General features: G+C 42.6%; 2 protein-coding genes across 4 annotated transcripts in view; one reads left to right on the forward strand and one right to left on the reverse strand.

The window, feature by feature from the left end:
* Nucleotides 1-6,875, reverse strand: part of NBN (nibrin) — a 64,743-nt gene extending 57,868 nt beyond the window's left edge. The window contains exons 1-3 of one of the 2 annotated variants that reach the window (XM_032795319.2): nucleotides 6,748-6,875; nucleotides 3,001-3,134; nucleotides 988-1,136 (exon numbers count right to left, since the gene is read on the reverse strand). In XM_032795319.2, coding sequence (XP_032651210.1) covers nucleotides 988-1,136; nucleotides 3,001-3,134; nucleotides 6,748-6,790 — 326 coding nt within the window. In that variant the 5' untranslated portion in view covers nucleotides 6,791-6,875. The remainder of the gene's footprint in view (nucleotides 1-987; nucleotides 1,137-3,000; nucleotides 3,135-6,747) is intronic. The other variant, XM_032795321.2, reaches the window with a different exon arrangement.
* Nucleotides 6,876-12,954: 6,079 nt separating this feature from the next.
* The window catches only part of DECR1 (2,4-dienoyl-CoA reductase 1), a 42,457-nt gene continuing 31,372 nt past the window's right edge, over nucleotides 12,955-24,039 (forward strand). The window contains exon 1 of one of the 2 annotated variants that reach the window (XM_075063093.1): nucleotides 12,955-13,073. In XM_075063093.1, coding sequence (XP_074919194.1) covers nucleotides 13,002-13,073 — 72 coding nt within the window. In that variant the 5' untranslated portion in view covers nucleotides 12,955-13,001. The remainder of the gene's footprint in view (nucleotides 13,074-24,039) is intronic. The other variant, XM_032795322.2, reaches the window with a different exon arrangement.

Consider the following 24,039-nt stretch of genomic DNA (forward strand, 5'->3'; position numbering starts at 1 on the left):
CCATGCTGGAGCTCTTTTTGGATTTGGGACTGCATGGCTACCTGTGCTGATCAGAGCTCCACGCTGGGCAAACAGGAAATGCAATTCAAAAGTTCATGGGGCTTTTCCTGTCTACCTAGCCAGTGCATCCGAGTTCAGACTGCTTTCCAGAGCGGTCACAGTGGTGCACTGTGGGATACCGCCTGGACGCCAATACCGTCGATTTGCGGCCACACTAACCCTAATCCAACATGGCAATACCGATTTCAGTGCTACTCCTCTCATCGGGGAGGAGTACAGGAAGCGGTTTTAAGAGCCCTTTATATCGATATAAAGGGCCTTGTTGTGTGGACGGGTGCAGGGTTAAATTGGTTTAACGCTACTAAAATCGGTTTAAATGCATAGTATAGACCAGGCCCCAGCTTCCAAACTCCTTTAACACTGATTTAACAGTCATTAAAAAAAAAAGTTAACAGCTATTTTATTTCTTCCTTGAGTACCACTCTGTGTGTGTGTGTATATATATATATATATATGGAAAAGCACTGCCTTACCGCTTAAATCCAAAGCTTTGTAAGAGTGCATCTCTGCAACTACCTCAGTTCCTTTCTCTCTACATCACTAACTGTGGAAGGAGGCTCTGCCAAGCTTCATCTCAATCCCCAAATTTTATTCTTCTTGTAAATGTTCATGAATGTTTTAGGAACAGTATTATTAAACAGGGTTTTTATTCTTTGTTTAGGCTAATTTTAGCACACTTAATGCTTATGATGCAGAGTCAATTATGGGCTAATCTTTTACCACAAAAGGTTTCAATGTCAATTCACAGGAAGAATGCGGCTTGAACATATATATCACTTTATTTTAATCCTTCTTTATAGAAATATATCACTACTTCCTTTATTCTTTTACCTCCTTAAGTACACCCTGTGATGCTATTTTAAAAAATTACAACTGGCAGGTGCAATTTTATTTCAGCATTTCAGAATCAATCCAAATAGTTCTCACCTGAATTTGCTTTCAAAGACTCCAAAATTGACTCTATCACCAGACTTCAGAGTTCTGGAAGTACCATTCAAAACTTTTTCTCCATTAACAAAGGTACCATACTTAGAGGTGTCTTGTAATATCAATTCAGGGACTGAGAGAGCTTGACTCTGAAAATGAATATAAATTAGTAAAGTCTTATCAGGTACTCAAAAAATATTGTATTTTGTTACAGAACAAGCAGCAGCAGATGTATAAAATGAAAGCACATATTATGAAATATTCATATTACTGTCCTAAAAATATACAGTATATTGGGACAAATATGTTAGCTATGCAGTTGAAAGTTTACCACCTGCTTTCCACAACAAACAATTGAGAAAAAAATTCTCCATAACTACTTAACAGAAGTTGTAGTTTTTGCATTCAGCTTTGTTTTGCTATAATTCACTACCTCTACCTTTTGTTATATGGTACTCATGATACCAATGCATCTGTACCCATGTACAAATATCAGGATTTGCTATTATAGCTCAGAGTGATGTTGGGGTGCATTTCCTACCACTACAGATTTCCTTTTTAGTCAATCTTTATGAAACATTGCTCATTTTTTGCCTTCTCTGTGACCAGTCTAGAAGCTATGGAGAAATTTAAATAGCTATTCTATTACCTTTCGAGTTTGTAGATATTCATAAGTATTTGTTGTGAGTCAGAATTAAAGCCCTAGTTGTGCAACTCAGTGCATGCAGGTGGACCCTGCACACATACAGAGCTCTGTTGACTTTAATGGGCCTCTGTGCTACGGCTAGGGTTCACTATTGTGCGTCAAATTACAGAACTCTATTCTAAGGTTGCTATGCAATGTTTCAGGTGACTTTTTACATATGTGATAATCATCAAATACACAAACCATAAAGGTAATTGAATATTCACATTCAAATACCTTAATTGATCATATTTACTCTTTACAATCCCTCCCCCCCATAATGTTCGTATGCAACTTACATAAGGGTTATAGTAATCATGGGAAATAAGAAGAACAATGTTTGCGTGGGACAAATCGTATCAAATTTTGCTCAGTTACATAAGTGAGAAATGCGCCATTTTGATTACCACTACAAAAAGTATTTTTTTTCCTCTCCTGCTGGTAAAAGCTCACCTTAACAGATAGCTTTTGTTATAGTGTGTATGGTAACACTCATTGTTTCGTGGTGTGTGTGTGTGTACTGTATTTTCCACTGCATGCATCCAGTGAAGTGGGTTTTAGCCCACAAAAGCTTATGCTCAAATAAATGTGTTGGTCTCTAAGATGCCACAAGTACTCACGTTCTTTTTACTGATACAGACTAACACGGCTGCTACTCTGAAATCTGTCACCTACCTCAAGAATTCAGTGGGAGTTAAACCTGTGTGGCCTTAAAGGGTATGTCTATATAGCAAAGAAAAACCTATGGCTGGCCTGTCCCAGCTGACTCGGGCTTTTGGGGCTCAGGCTGCAGGGCTGTTTCTTTGCTGTGTACACTCTAGGCTTGGGCTCCCACCTTGCACGGTTCCAGAGCTCAGGCTCCAGCTCAAGCCTGGAAGTCTACACAGCAATGAAACAAGCCCCATGGGCCAGTCACAGGGGTCTAGTTGCTGTGTAGATGTACCCAAAGACACAAGCTTAGAACACAGAAAGCGAAGTGAGCCAATTCAATACCAACCCTTACAGGACCTGTCTATATGGGGAAATTTACTGATATAATTACACCAGCATAACTCCCCATATGGGCATAAGAGTATCCACAGGGGGGGATTATATCGATATTCTTACGGCGCTATAATTTTGTCAGTCAATTTCCCTGTGTAGACAAGCCCATAGAAATATTCAAGAAAAAGATAGCATGAGTCTACTGCCACCATAAGATGTAGGTTTGTTGGAACAGGACTGGAACTGATTTCAGATTGAAGCACATATATTAAAGGTCGGGGAGTATCCCTAAATCCAGTTAGTTTTAGGTCACATAGCCATAACTTAGTAAAGTGGAAACTTACAAGGTTAGTTTCAGGGTGGGTGACAGTCAGAACTGCATGGCTTCGACTGATTGACTGATCATCCTGAATTAAAATTGCACAGTTCTTGCGTCCAACAACATACTCAGTACCAACCAAAAGTCGATATGGTTCTCCTGGGAACAACAAAATTAACAAATATTTAACAGCAGAAAAACATAAGTACCTGTGAGCCATTTAAAAGCTTTTGCCAAGATATAACAAACTCAGCCCTGTAATCCTAGATGTATTGGGCAGGATCGGAAGTGCAATTTTATTTTACAGCTGCATTTTCTCTCTCTCACTGGCTCTTGCACACTTGAGCTGGACTCACTTGTGACAAAAACAGTCGTTCATAGATCTGCAGCAATCTTCCAGAGAATAAAGTGCATCACAGCGCTAACAAAAAACCAACTTGCAGTACTACTTACAGGAAACGTACAGTACCACTTTTGGGAACCATTAAGTTTTATGTGAAGGGAAAAAATATATCATACTGCTATTCCAGAATACTATTCAGAAAGACAACAAAACAGATTCAGATGAAAAAATCCCACAACTTTTTAATTGAATGCTGGATGATCTACAAGAGAAATCAAACCATAGTTGATAAACATGCATTCCACTTTGACTGAGTTTTCTATTCTGCTCTTGGCATTTGTCGTCTAGACAAGTGGTTCTCAAACTTGGGCTGCCGCTTATTCAGGAAGGGTGGCTAGCATGTCCCGTGGCCCATGTAGCTTCCTGCAGCCCCCATTGGCCTGGACCGGCGAACCGCAGCCAGTGGGAGCCACGATCGACTGAACCTGCAGACATGACAGGTAAACAAACCAGCCTGGCCTGCCAGGGGCTTTCCCTGAACAAGTGGCGGCCCAAATTTGAAAACCACTGATCTAGACATGATGGCACAATCCCATACATTTTGAGTGAACTTGAAAAACATGTTCACCTATTTGCCAGTAAAAAGAAACTTTTCCTGATCAATGTGGGTAAGTAAAGGGGTAAAGCACCAATTTCTACAGAACACAACCTTTCATTTCAGGAAAGAGTCACTTTATAGCTCTTAGCAGGTAACTTCCAAATATGATACCTGTGCAGTGCTGTCTTCCCGACTATGCAGACAGTAACAGTGCCTCTGATGCTGCTCATCACTTCCCTAAGCAGCAAAAGAATTACTAAAAAGATTCTACTCAGTTTCACTGCACTACTTAGAATCCTGTTGCCAGTATTAAAATTAACCCAAACACACTTACTCTGGGTTGGTTTGGGAAACTAAAAGCAGCAGCACTTGTAGGCACTGACATTGTTTATAGCAGAGGAGGACCCCAAAAAAGATTGAGAGAGTAGAAATACTCCCTTCTATATGTGATAGTAGCCAAGAAAATGGAGATTCTTCCTTCAAGAATGAGGACCTCCATCCTGTCAGTCACCTTCCAACTAGAGACTGATAGAAAAGATTAAGCCGAAATTATTCAGATAATGAAACTAAGGAAAAGAAGAGAAGTGACTTGCCAGTGCCAAAACTGCACCCGATCAGCCCAACACTTGCATGTATGCAATTCATACTGAAGTTGCACAGATGCAACTGAGAAAATGAGAGACCCAGCAGTTCAACTTCCACCCCTGTATTTATTCCCTAGACACTTTTAAGACTGCCAATTTGGAAAATACAGTACCTTATAAATGTATTTTATTAGTTTCTGGAAGATTGCAGAGCATCTCACATCCAAAATCCTTCAGTACAATGAAATGTAAGATCTGAGCTGCTCAGGACTCATTTGATAGAGTTAAAGAACATAACTGACCTCAAGACCATATAGTTTCAAGGATCAATCCTATAAGACAGTGTTTCCCAAACTTGGGACACCGCTTGTGTAGGGAAAGCCCCTGGTGGGCCAGGCTGGTTTGTGTATCTGCCGTGTCTGCAGATCCGGCCGATCGCTGCTCCCAATGGCCACAGTTTGCTGCTCTAGGCCAATGGGAGCTGCTGGAAGTGGCACAGGCCAAGGAACATATTCTAAACTTCGCATTTCTGGAGCCTACATGGCTCCATCTATTTGATATCTTTTTCAAGCAATAAAATTCAGATCATAGTGAGGAAAGAGGATGTACTATTTTCCTCAAGAATTTATTTTAAAATGTGAAGTATTTTTTGTCCCCAAAACCCTGTCACATTTTAATTCAACTGAAGAAATTTACCCAGCCTATCTCACTGTATATGAAGTAAAACTTCTTTCTTGTAAATACAATTGCTGTTCTCAGTTAAACAATCAGCGAACTAAGCAGTATAACTAAGGCCACAAGACTGTGTTCTACAAAAGTTTTAATCAAATTTGTGTACTGTCATTTGTAGCCCAGGTAAAGCTGCTGCACAGAGCAGGCTCAAATGACACAGTGGTTAAAAAAAAAAATTCTGGCAGTTGGCATACACTAGCTATATGTTGCTGATGTTATTTAAAATATTTATTAATGAAGTAGAAACGTGGATGAAGTGCAAGGTGGAAAAATTTAGAATGGTCAAAGTAAATAATAAGTTATTTTGGATAGGCAAGCATATAAATGATTAAGAAAGTTTGGAGGGCCCTGACAAAGCTGGATAACAGAGAAAGTTAATTGTTGACACCTACAAAAGTAATGCATATTGGAAGGAATACATCTGAACCATTCATACAAAATATGGGGTTCTAAATTAACTTTAAACACTCAAACAAAAAGACGCATTGTAGACAACTCAAGGAAAACCTCTCCCAAACGTGCAGCAGCAGTCAAAAATGCAAACAAACTACTAACCTGCATAAAGAACAACAGAAAATAACAACCAGAAATATTATATAAATCAATAGCACAACCCCATCTAGAATATTGTGATCAGTTCTGGTCACATGATCTAAAAAAAAAGGGGGGGAGGCTTCAAAGAAGTGATGAAAATGATCAAAAGCACAGAAAGAATTTCATATTAAAAAACCTCAAGAGTAACTACATAGGAATGAGAGAGGCAAGGTGGGTGAGGTAATAAGAACAACACTGCATATTTAAAGATGAGACATAAAAGGGGTCACGACAGAGGAATATAAAATAAATGGCAAAGAGAAAGCAAATAGAAGTAAAAGGTATGTTTCTACATTCACTCCTATACACACCCTCACATAATAAAAGGCGAACTGAACTGAAAAGACAGTCACATTAAAATGAGTAAATACATTTTTAAAGGAGGCATTTTTAGCCTGTGAAACTCATGGCCACATGGTATCTATCATTCAGGTGACTAGATCAGGCACTGGTATGGTTAGGAGACCATCCAGATTAGACTCAATTTAAAATCCTTATTTAGAGGGGACACAGATGCTGATGCATGCTGAACTGCACCACCCAAGCCAGCAGGGCTGGAAGCCCCGCGGGCCCCTCACCTGCTGCACTCACGCACTCTGGGGGCAGAAACAGTGTATAGTAGGGGTGCTGAAAGCCACTGAACGAAATTGAAAAGCCTGTATAGAAACCACTTCAACCCAAGCGGTGCAGCAGCAGCAGCGCCCCTAGTTCCAGCACCTGTGACTGGGGGGCGGGGTTTCCCAGCACTGCCCTCCGCCCCAGGATCGCTGAGTTGACACCGCCCCATTGCCCCACGCAACGTGCCCGCCAGGCTCGGTCCTAGTACACCGAGCGGATCCTGCCGGGCAGCGGGGCCGGCTGGGAGCGGGCAGGAGCCAAGGGGCTGGGGGTAGGAAACACCGCATTGCTGACAGCCCTTACCTGCGGCAGGCGCGGACCCTGCCACTGACACCAGCTTCCACATCCCGGGGAAGGGGGAAAACCTCCAACCGCCTAAGCCGGTGCCGCCCGTTCCGCAATCTGCGGGCGTGTCCCTGTGCGCGCTTCCGGGCGGCGACAACTAAGCCTCCCTGAGGCACGGGGCCTGCAGCGCCACTTGTCGCCTGGGCGGGGAATAACAGCTACTTCCGTCTGCTGACTGCGCGCAGGCGCGGCGACTGGACGGCCGCAGGAGGGGAGGAAAGAGGTTGCGCTGCTGTTAGCTGGAGTACGGGTGGGGGTAGGGGACACTCCACTGTTGCCGGCTCAGAGTCCGGGCGTGGTTGGAGGTACATTAACACATAAGGTAGTCCCATCAATCAGCAACTGCACTGTTGCCAGCCCAAGGTCAGGTCATGGGGGGAAGGAGGGGAGCTGCACTGCTGCCAGCTCACCTACCTTGTGCAGGGTTATAAAGAGACTTGCTATAAATGATTTTTTGAATTAAGTATTGAAATTTAGAATATGATTATTACTATTAAAAGACTTATGAGAGGGGCTCAGAGGTCTGGGAATGGATCCTTTCTCTTCTGCTCTGTGACACTAGTTTGAACTGAATCCATTAGCTAGTGTCTGACTGGGTCTCTGATAGCACATGTGAAATGAGGTTGGAGTTGTTGTCTAGTTCCTAGCAATCAGGCATCCTTATAACAATAGCAGCTTAATAATTTTTTTTTAATGTCAGTGTTTACAAACAATACCAGAGCTCCCATCCACTGTACTGGGCAGTCTTGATAATCCTTTATATATATAGTCAGTTTTCCCAAACCAAATCAACCCAACATATACATAAATACATATAATAGAAATTAATAACTCCCCACCTTGCATGTGCACAAATACACACAGAGAATATCCTCAGAGTCCCATACCTACCAGTTCTACCGAACACCTTATAGGCAACATTACAGGGGGGGAAAGGTGAGCCTTGCAGCACATTCTGAGTAACAAACTCAACTATCAGGGATCCGGAGAAGTGGTTTCCACAGGTCTGAAGTCCTACTGAAGAACATCCTGCCAATTGTCATTACTAAGCACAGACATGTAGTTATGAAGGAAATTGAGGGTAGGACAGACTGACAACTATTACAAGGGAATATCAAAAGGTACAGTCAGTGCACTCCTTTTATAAGAATCACATCTGTCCCGGATGATTTAATTCTTACAAGCGGAGTATAGGTTAGTATAGGAATGTTTTTATCCCAGTGGTTTTAATTCTTACGGTGGAATATAGGTTAGTATAGGAATGATTTTATCCCAATGGTTTTGATCATGATACATCAGGGCTTAGCAACCTTTGGCACGCAGCCCGTCAGGGAAATCCGCTGGCGGGCCAGGACGGTTTGTTTACCTGCAGTGTCCGCAGGTTCAGCCGATCGCAACTCCCCTGGCTGTGGTTCGCCGTTCCAGGCCAATGGGGGCTGTGGGAAGCAGCGGCCAGCACATCCCTCGGCCCGCACTGCTTCCCACAGCCCTCATTGGCCTGGAACGGCGAACCACGGCCACGGGAGCTGCCATCGGCTGAACCTGCGGACGCTGCAGGTAAACAAACCGTCCTGGCCCGCCAGCGGATTTCCCTGACAGGCTGCGTGCCAAAGGTTCTTGAGCCCTGCTATACATTGTTGATTCTTATATCAGTGATTCTGATAAATGGAGTGCACTGTAGTAAAAACGTTGGGGAAAGGAACATGCCCCGTTCATCCTCGTGCTCACTACCAGCCTACACTGTGCATCGTTGACTTGGCAACCTTCTTAGCAGCCTCAGCAGAGGCCCAGGATTGAATAGGCGTAGAGTGTGACCTCTTACCTCTAGATCCTTCAGGTCAGGGAAAAAACGCACTCAACTAGTCAGTCAGTTGTATCTTTTCTGTTGATAAAAGGAAAACTTCAGAATTGTAACATTCAGCATATTTCACCAGCAATAAAATTAACTTTTTTTCTTTTGTAATATTGTTTCTACTTATCTTATTGCTTTTTGTCTTGTAAAAAGTCTTTTATTATACTCTTTTAATAGTATTTGCTTTAAATAAACAATTAAAATTTCATCGCCAAAAAGCACTTTATCACATTTAAAGTCATTACACATGGGGATTAAATAACATAAAGAGAGAAATATGGAAATATAGTTCTTACCTGAAATCTCAGCAACTTTAGTACATGAAAGTGGAGTACTTTTGCTGCCTCACTACCCATTTCCCTTGCCAGGAAAGTAATAAACATATTAAACAGGACTGAGTACAGAACCTTGAGGCACTTCACTGTTACTCTTCTTGTCATGATGAAAATTAACCATCTACTCTATGCTTTCTGTCTCCTAGACAGTTTTTGATCCATTAAAATGTTGCCTCTCTTACTACTTTTTTAGTTGACTCTTGTATGAGACCTTATCAAAGTCCTTTTGTAAGCATAAATAAATTATGTTGACTGGTTCTGTATCCACCACTTTGACTCAATCAAAGAATTCTAACAGACTAATGAGACATAATTTTTCTTTGCAGAAATAATACTGGTTAGACCCTGTCATATCATGCTCTTCAGGGGAGGGGGTATTTTTAATTATTATTTCAATCAATTTTTCAGATGCAGATGTAGGACATACTGGTCTACAATTCCCCTAGCACATTTGCCACCCTCCAATCCTCTAGAACAGTGGGTGTTTTAAATGAGAATAGTCATGTTTCTGTTAACAGCTCGTTTTCTTCACACTTAACTCTTTCAGAACTCTTGGATGTAACTCATCTGGCCCTGATGATTTATTAATTTTTAAAATATGTATTTATTTCAGCACCTCCTCTTCTGACACATCATTCTCAGAGAGTAACTCACCTTTTACCAGAAAAGAGCAGGTTCAGGATTCAAAGGTCTCCAACATTCTCTTTGGTGAACTGATGCAAAGAAATCATTTAACTTCTCAGCAGTGTCCTTATCTTCCTCCATGGCTCGCTTTAAGCCATTGTGATCCACTTTCACAGGCTTCCTATTTTTGCTATACAGTACTTAAAGAATTTTTTGTTGTTTGTTTTTACACCTTTTGCTGGTTACTCCTCAAAATCCTTCTTATTGTCCTCTTACTTGTTGCTTGCTGTGATTTATGTTGCTGTTTATTGGCTTCACTAGGTTCAGATTTCCAAATTTAGAAGGATGTTTGGCTTGAATAGCCTCTTGAACATTCCCATTTAGTAATATTAGTTTACTCCTGGCCTACTTTTTGTTTCTTTGTTTGTTTTTTTAAGTATCTTACTCTCTTTAATTTTAACTTCAGGGCCTTTTTTGGCTGACTTCATTTTATTGAAATTTCCTTTCTAAAGTTTGATGTCACTGTGTCACTTTTGGGTACCCTATTTGCTCCTTGGATGTTGGATCTAATTATTGTGTGGCTCAGCTACTGTCACTTCTTGAAATAACTCTATAACTAGCTGCTCCAAAAACTAATCACTGAAGTGTCAGGAAATTGTTTCTCTAGGTTTTGTCCTGTGTCATTTGACCAGTTGATATGTGGGTAGTTGAAATATCTCATTATCGCTGTATTTGATTTTGTTGCCTGTCTGGTCTCTCATAACAGGTATGTTCAAGTTCCTTTTCTTGATCTAGAGGCTGGGGTAGTATAGCTGTACTAATGTGTTTACACCTTGGGATTTGTACCCTATAAAATGGATACATAGTGAGTGTCCCTCTCTTTTTAATTCTCTAGATTTTATGGAATCCTTTAGCTACAACACTCCTCCCAAACATCTTTGGCCTAGCCTGGCATTCATGTATAGTTTGTAACCAAGTATTACAGTATCCTGTTATTTTTTGTCTTGCTACCAAGTTTCCATAATGCTTATTATATCAAGGTCTTTGTCCATTGCAATGCATTCTAGTTCACCTATACTTCAATAGCGTGGGACTCCTCCTTGATCCTTGCAAGTACATTTATTGTGTTTGACTTGAAAGAAAGGAGTAGAGCCACTGAAGAATGATTCAGTTAACCCTTATTCCAACATATAGGGCTTGTCTACCCTTGAAACCCTGCAGTGGCACTGTAGCACTTCAGTTTACATACTACCTATGCTGACATTCTGCCGTCAGCATAGGTAATCCATCTCTCTCAGGTGCAGTAACCAGGTCATTGGAAGAATTTTTCCATCAAACTAGTGCTGTCTGCATAGGGACTTAGGATGACTTAACTACATAATGTTCAGGGCAGTGTATTTTTCACACCCAAGTTATGTAGTTGGGTTGATCTAATTTTCTAGTGTAGACCAGCCCGTAGTCAATGATATCAAATTGATATCAAATATAGATGACATATTTAAAGAAACAAGGGTGGACGCTTTATCCTCTTCTCTGATTAGATCAGCAAATACACTTTCTTTAACATATCCAGACTGAATAGGGTCGAGATTTGAGAATCCCAGATTCTAAAAAAAATTATTTGCCACAACATTCCCAGTTATCTTTCTCAATAACTGATGTGACACAGATAAAAAGTTGGCAAGATTGAGTACCCCTGACAACTTGCATGACCTCAGGGAGGCACTGATAGTCTCCTGTGAGAACTGACCCAATGTTTTCTTATTGCCTACTCAAGTTTAATATGAGAGATCCAAGATAGAGGAGATAATATTTTTTACTAGAAGACGACGAGCTCTGTGTACACTCAAAAGCTTATCTCTCTCACCAACAGAAGTTGGTCCAATAAAAGATATTACCCAGCATCGCCCAGAGGATTCAGGGGGCCTCAGGCAAAGCGGGGGAGCTGCGGTGCTTGTACTCACCCGGCAGCAGTCCGGGTCTTCGGCGGGGTGCCCTTCAGTCACTCCGTGTCTTTGGCAGCATTGAAGGGCCCCCTGCTGCCGAAATGTCGGCTGAAGATCTGGACCACCACCGGGCCAAGGCTCGCGGGGCCCCTGTGGGGCTCAGGGCAAATTGTCCCACTTGCCTCCCTAGGCAGCCCTGATATTACCTCTCCCATCTGGTCCAGCCGTGAGGGCAGGGGACAGGACTCGATGACCTTTCAAGATCCCTTCCAGTCCTAGAGTCTATGAATCTTCTCTCTCATATCCTTGAACCAATAATGCTGCTACAACACTGCACACCAGTCCTGCGAGACAATCAATTAGCTTTCTTGTCAGCAAATTCTTCTCCTTACAACAGATGGGAGCAAGAGACTGTACTAAGTCTGTCTGGATGAAATCAGTAGAGCCCTGCAAATCTGCGGATATCTGCTTTATAGCCATGTACCATCTTTGTGGATCTCGGATCAAATATGGATATAGACTTTGCATCTGCATTGGGCTCTAGAAATCAGCTACTGAGAGGGAAAGGAGGCATGGGAGGCCTGTTTGGCTGCCCCACCAAAATATCCACTGCTGCGGTGGTAGAAGGAGAACAGGTCACCGCAGGCTGAGCCTCAGCCTGTGCCTATATCAGAGAACTTGTGTCTGTGGCCACGTCTATACGACGCGCCATTTCGGCGCGTTAAAATCGAAAGCTCGGAGTTTGATATATTGCGTCTCGTCTAGACAGGGATATATCGAACCCAAAGCACGCTTACATCGATTCCGGAACTCCACCAAAACAAACGGAGTTCCGGATTCGACATGGCGAGCCGCGCACATTGATTTGGCGCAGTGAAGACGGGTGAGTAACTCGATTTTAGATATTCGATTTCAGCCACGCTATTCTCGTAGCTGAAATTGCGTATCTAAAATCGATTTTCACGCGTCGTGTAGATGGGGCCTTCGTGTAGACGCGGTTGGGAGTGGCCAGACAGGCGGACACCAGGCTGATCCAGTCTGCGTCAGGCTCCAGCTAGCTACTTGGGCTCTGCTGGCGCTTAAATGGGTAATGATATTTCACCAATAAAAATTATCGGTGACGGGTGAAAAAGGGCAGGCGCGGCCCAGGGCCTCCTCCGAGCCCTGGTCCTCCTACAGCCCCAAGCCTGACCCCTCTCCGCTAAGCCGCTTCGGGGGCGGGGTGTCTTCCGGTGAGTGAGGCGCGCAGCCTCAGCGAAGGGAAGCTCCGCCCCACTGCCCTGGGGCGAGCACGCGGCTCTCCTTCCTCACCCCCCGCCCCCGCGCAGGAAACCAGAGGGGGCGGGGCCAGGACTGAACTCAAGCCCCGCCCCTTCCGCGTACGCCCAAGGTCCCAGGGGGGAGGCTTAACTCCAGTAGTTCGGCGGAGGCTGAGGGAGTGGTGGCGTCGCGGCCATGGTGGTCCGGGCGGGACGGTGGTGCGGCCAGTGGGCTGCTGCGGCTGCGCGTTTCCCTCCCACGTCGCGGGTAAGGCGCCCCTCTCCCCTCCCGGCCGGGTGGGGAGTCGTTGCTTCCCTCCCGCGTTGACGCAACCGTCTCGTATCACCCCAGCGTCTCCGTCCGAGCACAGCGTGTCACTCCCGCCCCGGGCCCCCAGGCTGCCCCCCCCCGGCCAGGGCACAGCGTGTCACTCCCGCCCCGGGCCCCCAGGCTGCCCTCCTCCCGGCCAGGGCACAGCGTGTCACTCCCGCCCCGGGCCCCCAGGCTGCCCTCCTCCCGGCCAGGGCACAGCGTGTCACTCCCGCCCCGGGCCCCCAGGCTGCCCTCCTCCCGGCCAGGGCACAGCGTGTCACTCCCGCCCCGGGCCCCCAGGCTGCCCTCCTCCCGGCCAGGGCACAGCGTGTCACTCCCGCCCCGGGCCCCCAGGCTGCCCTCCTCCCGGCCAGGGCACAGCGTGTCACTCCCGCCCCGGGCCCCCAGGCTGCCCTCCTCCCGGCCAGGGCACAGCGTGTCACTCCCGCCCNGCGGCCGCGCCCTCCCTGCCCGCTTCTGTCCCGTAGGCTGCCCCCTCCCGCCCCCCCGTGGCCAGGGCACAGCGTGTGTCGCCCTGTGCCCCCAGGCTGCTCCTCCCCCGCGGCCAGGGCACGGTGTGTAATGCCTCCTTCACTGGTACACACATGCTACCCCCATGGCTAGGAAACAGTGTACCCTTACTGTCTTCTAGCACACACATGCTGCCAATATGGCCATGGCATGGGGTAACCCATGCCATTGCATGGGGTAACCCATCCCCATCTTCTATTCTTCTCCACAGGGCACACTGTGTAACTGTATCCCAGGAACCAGCATAACCCAACTCATCTCCCTTCTCTCTGGATGCAGTGCTAACCCTTGCTCCATAACCTCCCCCCCCCCCCTTTAAAACACAGTGACATCCAGCATCGCCAGTCCCACCAAGTGTTTAAAATAATCATGAGATTGGTTTATAATAATGAAATTTAAAAAAATAAATGGTTTCTTTTTATTTGCTTCTTGGGTTCTTAGCCTTTAGGATACACTTGCTTAATTGTTTCATGTTTTTCTCTGCCGCCTTGAGGGCTAGAAATTTACTTTTTAATTAAAGTTGGGATTCTCATGTAATGTCTTGATTTCAGTAGCTAGGGCTTTAGAAAAAATGCCAACAGATATCATGAGACTTGTGATAAAATTGTGAGAGTTGACAATACTGGAAATCCGCTCCATTTCTCTCCTCTCTCCTCCAGAAACATAGTGAAAGCCTTGCATCTCCCCCTCTACCCACCCAGTATAGCTTCCTTAGGCAGAGTCACCTTTACCTCACCATACCTGTATGGTGTAATTTTATCCTCCTCCCCCCAAGCAATCAGTGGAACATTCCATTCTCTAGCTGGGCAAATATTGCTGGTGCACAGCAAACCTTTTACCAACCTTTGGTCTTGGGAGCAGTACTATTCAGTACAGTTTAACTAAAATAGCTTACATTTTACAGTCAGAGCGACAAAATAGATTGGTCTGTTTACTTATGGTACCTTTGCAGACCATGTTTTGGAAGAGTTTTGTCCGGACACAGCACTTGCTGTTCAGAAAAGACTTGCTGTGTTATTCCTACAGGTGGGGGTAATGTCATGATTTCTCTGCCCTCCTCCTTCAGTTACCTAGCTTGTTCCTGGGCTTGTTTTCAGTTTAGTTTGGTTTTTAACCCATGTTTACGTATAGGTTGTTGTGTACTGGTGTAGCTGACTGATGTCTACATTAAGCAGTTTCCACCAGTGTGCAACTACAACATTGCATTCACCCGTGTAAAAAGTGACCTAGTTTGAAACTGGGCTGTCTGCATGGAAATCATGGTTTATACAATTGCAGCATATGTACACTAGTGGTTGGTACCCGTGTCCCAATATAGAACTGAGTATTAGATTTTTTCAGCCTAAAACCATTGTGATTTGTGACCATTCCCACTCCTCTGAACAACTTTGCTGCTCTTGTCCTATAGAGAGCCTGTTCTGTTCTCCTGCCGCTAGAAATCAGCTGTATGTTTGTCTTTTACTAATACATATTTTTTGCTGCTGTGTTCAGTCCTTTACTCTTTTGATTCTAATTTTTCTAGTTTTTGTCTTTTTTTAATTGGATTTTTTCTTTAATATGCCACAGTTAGAAATCCAGTGTTGTATCTGGGATGCTGTGTCCTCCTCTGACTCTCCGAATCAGCTTTCCATTCAGAGAGTCTGTCCTGTAACTGCTCAGCCCCTTCTGTAATGTGCTCAGTATCTTGCTAGATCAGAATAGGTAAGGCAGGCTCTGACACAGGGAAAATATATAGCTACTCAAGTATCCTGCTCTGTTTTATTTTAGCTGGTTTTTCTTTGTCAGCCTTGCTTGCATATCTCACTTGAAGGACCAATCAGATCTCTGTAGAACAGTTATATAAAGTGCCTATAAGTCTATGTATCCCCTGAAAACTTTGGACTTAGTTTTAAAATCATAAAGGTATTACGCATTTAGGTAAAGAAAGAAAACACGTTTATTTTGTGGCAAATGTACACAGGATTTGTCAATTTATCAAGCACATAGTAATTTTACTCTTTCAATGCACTTTACCAAGATGGATTATTCCTATTTTAAAGACTATACAGCTGAGATACAGAAATTGTTACTTGCTAATGGTCATAGTAGCAGACGTGGAATAAAAATCCTGGTGGTCTGATTCCCAGTCTCCTATTCTAGTCCCTATATAACTGTCTCCCTTAATAACGTGTCTCTTAGATTTTTCTGTGTAAGTTTTTGTAATGCTAATTCTAACTGATTCTGGTTCTGTGTATTTAAACTCTTTAGTCTATTTTTGCTTGGTTTAGACCACATAACTTCAAACTGTACTATTTCATTTATCCTCAGACTTCTGTCAAATCTTACAGAATTTGTTTTATCACATCCAAATTAATCCGAATATAACCTATAGGTGGAGTCCATTAATTTTTTTCCACATAATCCGAATTTCCTTTGTGCTTCTCTGAAAATCTTCACTATATATTTTATAGCAAAAGTAGAGTGTGTAAACATTAGGAAGGTTTGTAGATGAATTCAGTGAAAACACTGAAGCAGTTATAAGTGGAAATCGCCTCAAACTCATTATTTCCCACATCATCAGACATCATGACTTCCATGACCTATAAATGGCCTTGGACAGCATTTTTAATACCTTGTCTAGTTTAGTGTATAGACTTAAATTAACTTATTTAAATATTTTTTTTCAAGGTAGTTGGTTTGTGAGGCTAACTGTTTTATAAAGAAGTCTAAACTATCAGAGGAGTGAAGTTCTAAAACAGCCTCCCAAGTGGAGCAGTCGGGGCAAAGGACATATCTGGCTTCAAGACTAAGCTTGATAAGTTTATGGAGGGGATGGTATGATGGAATAGCCTAATTTTGGCAATTAATTGATCTTTGACTATTTAGCGGTAAATACGCCCAATGATCTTTGGTTGGGAGCTAAGATTCTAAGCATTAGACGCACTTTCATCAAAACCAGTGACACTTTCACTTTGGCTAGCAAGCCTGGATGTGGCCAAAGTATATTAAACCCATGTTGTAAATGTGCCCACTCTCCGATTTTGTTTTCTCCCAGTCTGCTTGCCTTTCATTTTCCCATGTTCATATTTTCTCTGAAATTCCTTTTTAAAATTCAGCTAGTCTAGTTTTATTTCTCTTCCTTTCAGCTCTGAAAAAGATTCATGGTCAAAATGTCACTTCTTATGTTCTATTCCTAGGGTATATACATTAGGTTAGGTTTTGAGCATCTCACTTAGCTTTTTGTAACCAAGATATGTAAAAGAAAATCAGGAAAGTGGTAATTGAAGGCAGTTTGTGAGGTAGAGAGTTTGAGCGTTTTAAAGCTCAGGAGTTCCTAAGGAAAGGAGAAAAGAACTTTGCTAGCATTATTTTTGAAATAATTTTTTCCAGAAAAAGTTTAAGAATTGGCAGTGCATCAGGTAAAAATCTGATATTCATTAGAAAAAACATAAAATATAAGTCTGTATACAGGGATATTCTGTTACAACTCTGATTACTGGGATTTTGGTACTTCAGAAAACACTTAGTTTGGGAAAATTTTATTGATTTTTTTTTTTTTTCAGTTGATTCTGAACAAAATCTTGATTTGAGTTCCTTGAATTTCTCAAAATCATCTCTAAAGAGTTCTGTGTTGTTTCGTGTATATTACTGAGATGTCTGAGTTTTAGCAGGAATATCTGAAATGTTCAGTTTAATGTAAATATTGAAATATTGTTTTGCTTTCATAGTAGATCTAGCATTGAATCTAATATTGAGCTCCTCCATATTAGGTTAGGTGCCTAGAGCTCCACTGGAGTGATGGGATATCTCTTGGCAAAAGAATGAATCATATGTATTGTGTTACTCACAAATTTGTGGAGGAGACCTTGATTGTCATCAGATGTTAATCATTTCGTCTGAATATCGACTCTGTGAGGCAAGGATATACCGGATTGGCAATATATTTTTTCTTAGTGTCCTATAATACATAAAAGTTTCTTCTGGTGGCTGTTTTACTCCACCAGAAGAGCACAATGGGAGCACAAAGTATTTAAAGTTAATATATTTTAGTTGACAACTTCTATATAGTGAAAATAGCCCAAAATGACAACTTAAAATCATATTGGGAGCTTATATTTAAAAGGAACTGTAAGGAGGCGCCGTGGCTCCCCACCGCGCCTGAGGGGGAAGAGCCAGAGCAGGCACCTCCGTGGGCGGAGCCAGTACCGCCTGTTCCCGCCCCCCGGAAGTCAAGGAGCGGGACAGGAAGTATAAAAGCCAGGGCCCAGAGCTCAGTTGAGCGCAGGACGCCGAAGAGTACAGACGTGGAGGCCCGAGCTGCCGCTCGGCCCAGCTTGCCTTGTGCTCACTATCCAGAGGAGCGCTGGCTGGACCTACCTTGGGCCGGATATCCGGAGGAGCGCTGGCCGGACCTGCCCCGTGCCAGATATCCAGAGGACCCTCAGCCTGAACTACCCTGCGCTTGCTGGCCGGAGGAGCCGCCAGAGCCTGCTCTCCCCCAGGTCTCCGAGGAACCTATGGTCTGGGACCCACCGGACTATGCCGACGGAGGACAGGTACCAGGGGAGGGGGAAGTTGGAAGTAGCCCGGGGGTGGCTGACAACAGTCAGGCCGCAGAAGGCCCCGAGCCTATGGCCATGTGTATCGGCCAGGATCCCCACTGACCACCCTGTCAGTGTGTTTCGGTGGGAGCCCTACTGATCACCCTGTCAGTGTGTTTCGGTCCGGATCCCCACTGACCGCATTAGCGGTGACTGCCGCTAACACGGCCCCGGGCTGGAACGCAGAGGAGTGGGTGGGCCTGCGTTCCCCCTGCCACCCGTAACCGGGTGGCAGAATTCCCCCTTCACCCAGAACCCCTGAGCTGTGCTACGGTTTGTTTGGTGCCCCGCCCTGCCTAAGGGCCAGGGCCTCTAGACTTTGTTACCGCTCTGGCCTGTGACCAGGAGCTGAGCCTGAACTATTTGTTGCCCCGCCCAAGGGCCAGGGCCCATAGCCCTCATTTGCTTGACCCTTTAGTACGGGACCGGCGTGGAACCCATCCCGCTGCCTAAAAGGAGGCGCCCTGGCTCCCCGCCGCACCTGAGGGGGATGAGGCCCGAACCGACGGGCTTACAGGAACCATTACAAATATTATTTTAGATTCTTGTTATTAATGTCTTTACAAAAACAAAATACTTTTAATCATTCATGATTTTTTTTATTCAGAAAATAAAAACAGACCAGTTATTTTCACTTATTAGTGCTTTTACATTAGCCCAATGCTGCACTCTGTGGGTTGTGTTAAAAAAAAAAAAAAAAAAAATGTAGGTGGAAAATGTGGAATGTTCAAATTCAAGCTTACCCATTTTGGTAATATTTTAAGCACAATTTCTCAAACATTCCTATAGTACTAGGTTTCATAAAACCTGTTTTCTATGAAACCTACAAATCTTGAAACAAACTCCTCTGTCTCTCTTTCTTTAAACAGCTGTGTAAAAGTGAACAAAACCAGATCAGAGCTCAGAGGGCTCTAACCAGAAGCACTTGCCTTTTACCAGGTTTTACCTGTCTAGTGTGTTTCTTCTGATGAGACATTTTCCAGCACCTAATGTTTCAGTACAGTGTGCAAATGGATACTGACAAATTATTCTCCTGGGGGAATTCTGCATCATAGCGCATTTGCAGAATTTATGTCCTCCGCAGATTTCTTTCCTTCCCTGCAGAAAATTATGACTTCTGACAGGGAAGCAAAGGGAAGACATGAGTGGTCATGCATCCCTCCCTGGAAGTACAGGCAGGTTGGTTTGGGTGCCCGGAGTAGCTGATAGAAATGTAAATTGCCGCTGGGGTGGAGGGGATGGACTAAGCAGTTTAAATTTTTTTGGCACAGAATTCCCCAGGAGTAGTAATAGAGATAATGGATAAATATTAAGTACATTTGTCTATGGAATAAGAGGGCGTATGTTCACCATTTGTTGTTGAGTGGAATGGGTAAGAGAATAATTAGGTCTGTAATTGGTCTTCCTGAGGCTGAGAAATCACAAAAGTCAGATAAGATAACACTAACATAATGCTTAGTATGTTGTTGCAAGTACAGTTACAGTGAACCCTTCACTACATTGTAATATACAATGCAAATGAAGATTTTCCAAGAATATTGTATTCTGTGTGGGTTTGTGTTCCACACTCCTCATCACAGTAGTATCTGATCACTTTCCAGTGGTGCATTTAGTGATGTACCTCCATCTGCCATGTATTGTATGTTCTCTCATCTGCTCCCCAGAGGGAAAAATGCATATAGTGGAGAGTCTTATTTTACTAGGATGCTTTTAATGTTATGTATTTATGTTAGTTGAGGCAAGGTCAAAGAAAGGTGAAGTTTATGATGGCCCTTAGTTTCTGGGGGGAGTTCATTCCACAGTCTCAGTCTGGCCCCCGAAAGAAAGTTGTCTTTCACACAAACAAGCTTTATCTTCTTTGTAGAGAGTTCCATTGTGTCAGAGGAGTGAAGTTGTTGACTATGGTCTTCGTCTCGGAGATACCGAGGGCCCAAATCATGGAATGCCTTGAAAATAAGGACTGAAACCTTGAACTTGATTTGAGATTTAAAGGGTAGTGTAGGGGGACACAACCAACTGTAGATAGCAGAATCCACAACAACCCTTTCTTGCCGTGTGAAAGTTTAGTGTCAGCAAGCAATCTAAAAGTACTCCTAAACATCAGACTCAATTGAGCAATTGTGGGTATGTACCTTCAACCAAAGGAGACTTCGCCATGGCTGAAAACTCTTGAAAATATTTTCTTCTGCCTGCTAGCATCACTTCTGCCCTGCTCAGGTTCTGCTTCAGCCAGTTGTTTGCATCCAGGAGCCATCTTGCATCCATCATGGACATCTTGATCGTAGGGGTTTGGTTATATGTGTATCTGTGTGTCATCCGCATATTGCTGGCACTTAAGTCTGTGTTTTCTGAATAGTTCACTTAGTGGCTGCAGGGAGATGCTGAGAAGGACCAGATTGAAAATTAATCCTTGTGAGACTTGACAAGTGAGGGAGTTGGAGTGGTGGAGTTGCAGTTTCCTATCCTAACTCATTGGATGTGTCCCTCCAAGAAGGATTTAAACTATTTTAGTGCATTACCCTGGAATTCTGTCACCTCTCTCAGGTGAGACAGGAACATCTTACTGTCAACAATATTTAATTCTGCAGAGAGTTCCTATAGGATGAGAATAGATGTCTGTCCTATCAATTGGCAAGAGATCAGTGCCACTAAAACAATTTCAGCTCCATGGTCTGGCCTGAATCCAGACTGTGCTGCGTCTAGAATATTCGCTTCAATTAGATGAGGTTGTAGTTGGCCTTTATCTAGCTTCTCTGAATTTGCTTGGAGGGATGGGAGATTTAATGCTGGGCAGTAGTTGGCTAGAACTGATGTGTCCAGGGTAGGTTTTTTCGGTGTAGGTTAGACTGTTGCGTGTTTGAAGTAGGAAGGAAAGATTCCTTTTCTGAATGAGAAATTGCTCTTGACTCTTTCACAAGCCAGGAAGATCATGAGTTGGATTCACAAGTTTCAGGTTGACACTCATGCAATGTCTTGCTGAGTGAATGTACTGAACTCTAGGAATGCAGGTGGGCTGGTGGTGATAGGTGGAGTGGATCCATGTTGTTTGAGAAGGCTTCCTGAATGTGTGTGATCTTTCCAACAAGGTAAGATGATGATAGTTTTTTTTGGTGTTTGGCTCTGATGCAGGTTGCAGACCCTTAGGATTGAGAAGTGAGTGGTGTAAATGTCATCCTATGCAAAAGCATTTGACTTTTATTATCTTCATGTAAAAGTTCTGGATGTGGATGGCAGTCAGATAGTAAAACTGTCTTTGATATGGAAAAGGATTATTGTAGTTTGATCAATTCATTGTGTATGAGGAAAACAAGAGAAAAATACTTTGCCAAAATGAAATGACTAGTAAGTAGCTCACTGAAAAAGCAAAATATTAACTTATGATTACAAAAACATTTCCACAAGCTCTGCTGTGGAGGAGTTCTAAATTTTGATATTATTTATCAGGCAGACTGCAAACTGTCCCAGAATATTTACTTTACTATGTAATCTAGATTTTCATGGTGATAAGTGTGCAGACATCTTCTGCCACAGACTTTTTTTATAGTATTGAATTCTTTTCTTTGCCTCACTGTGTTCTTTTTTTACTTGTTACTTCGATCACCAGATTCATTTCAGGAATATAAGATTTCCTTTTCTTTAAAACAAACTTATAACCAAGTAAAAAGACTTTTTCTTCTGGTCAGAACCAGGGTGGATTTGATTAAATCAAAATGAAATTGATTTAAATCACTAGCCAGGAAGACTTGATTTAATCATGGATTTCTACATAAAAGTGCATTCTTGTTGGTTGTTATAACCTTAATACATATTCTTCACAACTCAGAAATAGATGTAGGTTTCATTTTTAGAGGGTACACACTATATATTTTTAAAGTGATTTATTTTGAAAACTTTTCAGATTAGTTTACAGCTATATCAAAAAATGAATGATTGGTTATCTAATTTACCAAAGGTAAATGAAGCAGATAGTTCACCTCCCAAAGACTTCATAAGTATCTCCAATTCAACAGGTTAATCATTAATATTTGGAGGATTTTCTTGCCATGCTGTATTAGGAGGAGAACGTCACCAGACAGACATTTAAATTGTTTTTATTAACTAAAACAACAACGTTACGTATTCTGGATTTTTCTTCAACAGCAAACATATAATATTGTAACAAAACAAGCATGTGAATTTTTGAGTTTAGTTAGACATTTAGGTTTTTTAAAATCAGATTTGTTTTTGTTAAAATTGTTTTAACTAAAATAAATTAAATATTTAAAAAAAAAAAAAAATTAACTATGTCAGCCAGGTCAACATGAGAAACTTAAAATATTGGCTTCTGCAGCTAACTCAGTCGTCTTCACCTTCATTTCCCTGTTTGTTCATAATCTGAAAAGAGAAACAAGCTTTCCTGCCTTTTCAGGTCCCAAACGATTTCTCAGTTTGGAATGAACTGGTTCAAAGGAAGAAAATATTCTTTCTACACTGGCAGAAGAAGCAACTGCTGTTAAAAGTGAGATTATCACTTTAGCAGTCTCTGAATCCATGTGTTTGAGTGACTTCCACCAATTCACTGATGTGACTTTCTTTAAAACATCATCAGCAAACATATATTTCTGGAATGGTTCACCCTTAGCTCTGAAGTTTATTATAGTTGATATTATGGAGGGATGATTGCTGGATGTCCATGTCATAGCCAACTCCTCTTCTTCAACACTAAAGGTTTGGCCCTGGTACTAAGTTATGAGAATATTAGCAAGAAGATGAGCTGGCAATAGTGCTTGTCCCATCTTTTTTTTTTTTTTTTTTTTTTCAATGCTTATAATTTAACTTTGTCACTGCATATTTCTCTTTTTAAGATCTCACTCAGTTCATTCCGAATTTCAACAGCAATAAAACAGCTATTTCCCTGCATTTTGTTCAAGGCTACAGAAATAGGCTTCAGGATACTCAGCATGTGTGCAACATTTCTCTTAAGCCCAGTTTTGATAACTTTGACAGTGCCATCTATTTTTTCACAATTTTGCTCACAAACTGTCATCAGATTAGGCCAGTTCTTGATATAATGCTCAAAAAAGTCCACGACTGAGTTCCATCGCACATCTTCTGGGAGAGTTAGCTTGGTTCCTCCCACTTTTTTCAGAGGAGCTGCCGCCAAGTGGTTGTTACAGAAGTATTTTGCAATTTTAACATTAGCCTTTATTTCTGAAACACTGACGTCTTTGGCTGGGAGATGCATCAAATGAGCACTGCGACCATATGTTCTTAACTTGGGACACTCTTCTAAGTAATTCCTTCTCATCTCAGATACATTTGTGGCATTGTGTGTGATCAAACCACGTACTAGACATTTTGAATTTTTTTTCCCACTGTTTGTTATAGCCTTTACTGCTACTTGTTGTAAGTATTCTGCTGTGTGTGCATTTCCTGATGTATCAACTGTTCCTGTAAGGAAGACATTCCCTTTTTCTGTTGTCACACAAGCACATGCAACAGGATCATTGTGGACATTGCTCCACCCATCAAGACTCAGGTTAACAATTTCACTCTCTAGACCTTTTGCACACTGCTCAATTTTTATTTCATACACTTTATCAAGCAATTTGCCCGCGACATCTGCTCTGTTGGGTGAACTGTATCCTGATCTTAATGACTTAATGACATCTTCATGTTAATGAAGTGTGGGGTCTCAGTCATACAGAAAGGAGAGTTTGTTGCATAAACAAACCAGGGAATTTTTTCATCAGTTACCTCTTTTTGTATCTGCTGGTTCATATCAAACACTTATCTGTGGTGGTTTCTGGATGATGGAGATTTTTTTTTCT

This window comes from Chelonoidis abingdonii, chromosome 2, assembly GCF_003597395.2.
Source record: "Chelonoidis abingdonii isolate Lonesome George chromosome 2, CheloAbing_2.0, whole genome shotgun sequence".
Lineage (NCBI taxonomy): Eukaryota > Metazoa > Chordata > Testudines > Testudinidae > Chelonoidis > Chelonoidis abingdonii.